A 2688-nucleotide genomic window follows, 5' to 3' on the forward strand; every position below is an offset into this window, starting at 1 on the left:
CAAGACCTCGCGTAGACCCAATATACCCGAGGAAAAGAACCTCATTGGTACCAAAAACACACTTCTGTTTAGCCGCATAAAGCTTCTCGCGGCGCAGCACTGTCAACACTTCTCGGAGATGTTCCATATGTGTCGGCAATGATGAGCTAAATATGAGTATGTCATCGAAGTAGACGACCACAAATTTGCCAATGAATGGACGCAGGGCTTGATTCATGACTCGCATGAACGTACTTGGAGAATTGGATAGGCCAAACGGCATGACCATCCATTCAAATAGTCCTTCCCGCGTCTTAAAAGCTGTTTTCTATTCATCGCCAGGTCGGATGCATATTTGATGATAGCCACTCTTCAAGTCTAGTTTGGTGAAAATTACCGCATGTCCTATTTGATCAAGCAAATCATCAAGACGAGGTATAGGAAAACGATATCTCACTGTGATTTTGTTAATTGCTCGACTGTCGACACACATTCGCCATGAGCCGTCCTTTTTGGGAATTAGGAGAGCAGGCACTGTGGTTCGACTCAGGCTTTCTCGTATAAGACCTTTAGCAAGCAAATCCCCTACTTGCCGTCTAAGTTCATCATGCTCTTGAGGGCTCATATGGTAGTGTGGCCGGTTCGGTAAGACTGAATTAGGAACCAAGTCTATGTGGTGTTGAATATCGCGTAATGGTGGTAACTCTTGTGGAAACTCGTCCGGAAACATATCTTGAAACTCGGTAAGTAGATCCGTAAATGGTGCAGGGACTGTATTTGTTGATGCCGCCATGCATGGGACCGCGACGATCGCCAAGATAGTTGGTGACGACACGAGCTCTGCTTCAAATGCGGCCTTAGGTAAGGTGATGAGAGATTGAGTGTGATGTTTCTGATCGTTGTGTAGTACTGGCTCCACTTTGTCACCTAGTTCCTTTGAGGGTAGCAAGGTAACGGTGCGATCGCCGTATACAAACATATGAGTGTTATTGCGACCATGATGAGTTGCATATCTGTCGTATTGCCACGGTCTCCCCTAAAGTAAATGGCACACATCCATTGGCGCTACGTCACATAAGACTTCATCTTTATAGGATCCAATCGAGAAAGCAACCAAAGTTTGTTTTGAGACGAAGAGATCAGTGCTAGCGTTCAACCAAGCTAGCTTGTAAGGCGACGGGTGAGGAGTTGTTTTGAAGCCGAGTTTACGCACAGCCTCTTGTGTGATCAAGTTGGAGCTGCTCCCTGAATCAATGATCAGCTTGCAAACCTTTCCTTGAATCGTGCAAGTAGTACGAAACAGGTTAGAGCAAAGCCACGAATCATTTGATGTTTGAGGTTGTAGGCAGCTGCGGTGGAGAACCAAACAGACACCAGTATCGCCTTGTATCATATCACCCTGTTCGTCATGATCTGATTCGTAATCATTATATTGTGGACCAGTCTCGTCAGTATAATGCGCCACCAAGCCTCTACGCGTCTTATTTGGACATGCCGTTTGTATGTGTCCTCTTTCGCCACACGTGAAGCATCGTAATGCATTAGGTCTCGCTGGGCGAGAAGCCGCGATTGAGTCCGTCATGTTCCATGCTTTGGTATCGTCCGGACGTACATTCTGTTTATCAGCACTGGGTGTCGCTTCGCTTGACGAAGCCTGTTGGCCACGCGGTCTAGGGGAGCCCAACGACCATGAAGTGCGAAGCTGAACTTCCATGGCTGCTGCACGTTGGTGAGCTTCTGAGACCGAAGAGGGATTGAATTGTTGCAGTGTGTTCTGTAGCTGAGTTCTTAACCCTCCAATGAATCTCGAAATCATTTGAGATTCTGATTCCGGTGCCGGTATGCGTGATGCGAAGTGAAAGAAGTCTGTTGCATATTCGTCAACCGAGCGGTCTCCCTGGCGCAGATTCTGTAATTTGTTATACAGAGTGCGTTCATAGTTTTAAGGTAGGAAGTTGCGACGCCTATGTTTAAGAAGTCGTTCCCATGAATCAATGTGTTGCTTGCTGATTTGTCTCCGAGATTCCTTGAGTTGTTGCCACCATGCCATGGCGCGACCTTTGAAACGGGTGACGACAAGCGAAACTCACATCTCTGGAGGCACTTGTTTGAACTCTAAGATCTCTTCTACCATATGAGTACAATCAATAAAATCCTCGGGGTTTAAAGTTCCCAAGAATTCTGGGATTTCAGAACGAAAACCCGTTTCCCACCGTTCATGTAGTCGTTGATCATGGTCATCATGGCGAGCGTCTTGGTGTTGACCACGGCGATCGCGTTGATCGTGACCCTGAGCAGCGAATAGGTTTTCGGCGAGCTCTTCATCATCAGAAACATCAACCTGGGCGTTGCGAGGCCTCTCTTGACGCTGTTGTTGATTTCCCTGAACATCCCGCTGTTCACGTTGAGCATGAAGAACGGTGGTTAAAGCGTTTTCCATCGAGGTTTGTAAGGTAGTCTGCAAACTCGCGGTAAACGTTTCGAACATTTGGCGGATCTCCTCCAATTGTTCGTCGGTAAATTTTCGTGGTGCCATGATCAAGTTTCCGATTGAGAAATCAAAAACGGTTGTCTCTGATACCAACTAATGTAGCTCACGCTACAATAACACGATGAATCCTATTTAGTCTGAGAATTCCTAGGATCAAAGTTTTCATGAATTGTTGAGAACACCTATGTTCTAGCCGATTGCAAGGTTCAAGAACACCA

The 2688-nt window shown here is 46.5% G+C and overlaps 1 protein-coding gene across 1 annotated transcript; it reads right to left on the reverse strand.

The window, feature by feature from the left end:
- Positions 1–307: 307 nt before the first annotated feature.
- Positions 308–2419, reverse strand: LOC106321500. The gene is made up of 3 exons (XM_013759759.1): positions 2084–2419; positions 1094–1888; positions 308–1015 (listed from the first exon to the last, which is right to left on the reverse strand). Exons 1-3 carry the CDS (start codon positions 2417–2419, stop codon positions 308–310), a joined length of 1839 nt encoding a protein of 612 aa, XP_013615213.1.
- Between the last annotated feature and the right edge of the window lie 269 nt (positions 2420–2688).

The sequence above is a fragment of the Brassica oleracea genome, unplaced genomic scaffold, assembly GCF_000695525.1.
Source record: "Brassica oleracea var. oleracea cultivar TO1000 unplaced genomic scaffold, BOL UnpScaffold01808, whole genome shotgun sequence".
Classification (NCBI taxonomy): domain Eukaryota; kingdom Viridiplantae; phylum Streptophyta; class Magnoliopsida; order Brassicales; family Brassicaceae; genus Brassica; species Brassica oleracea.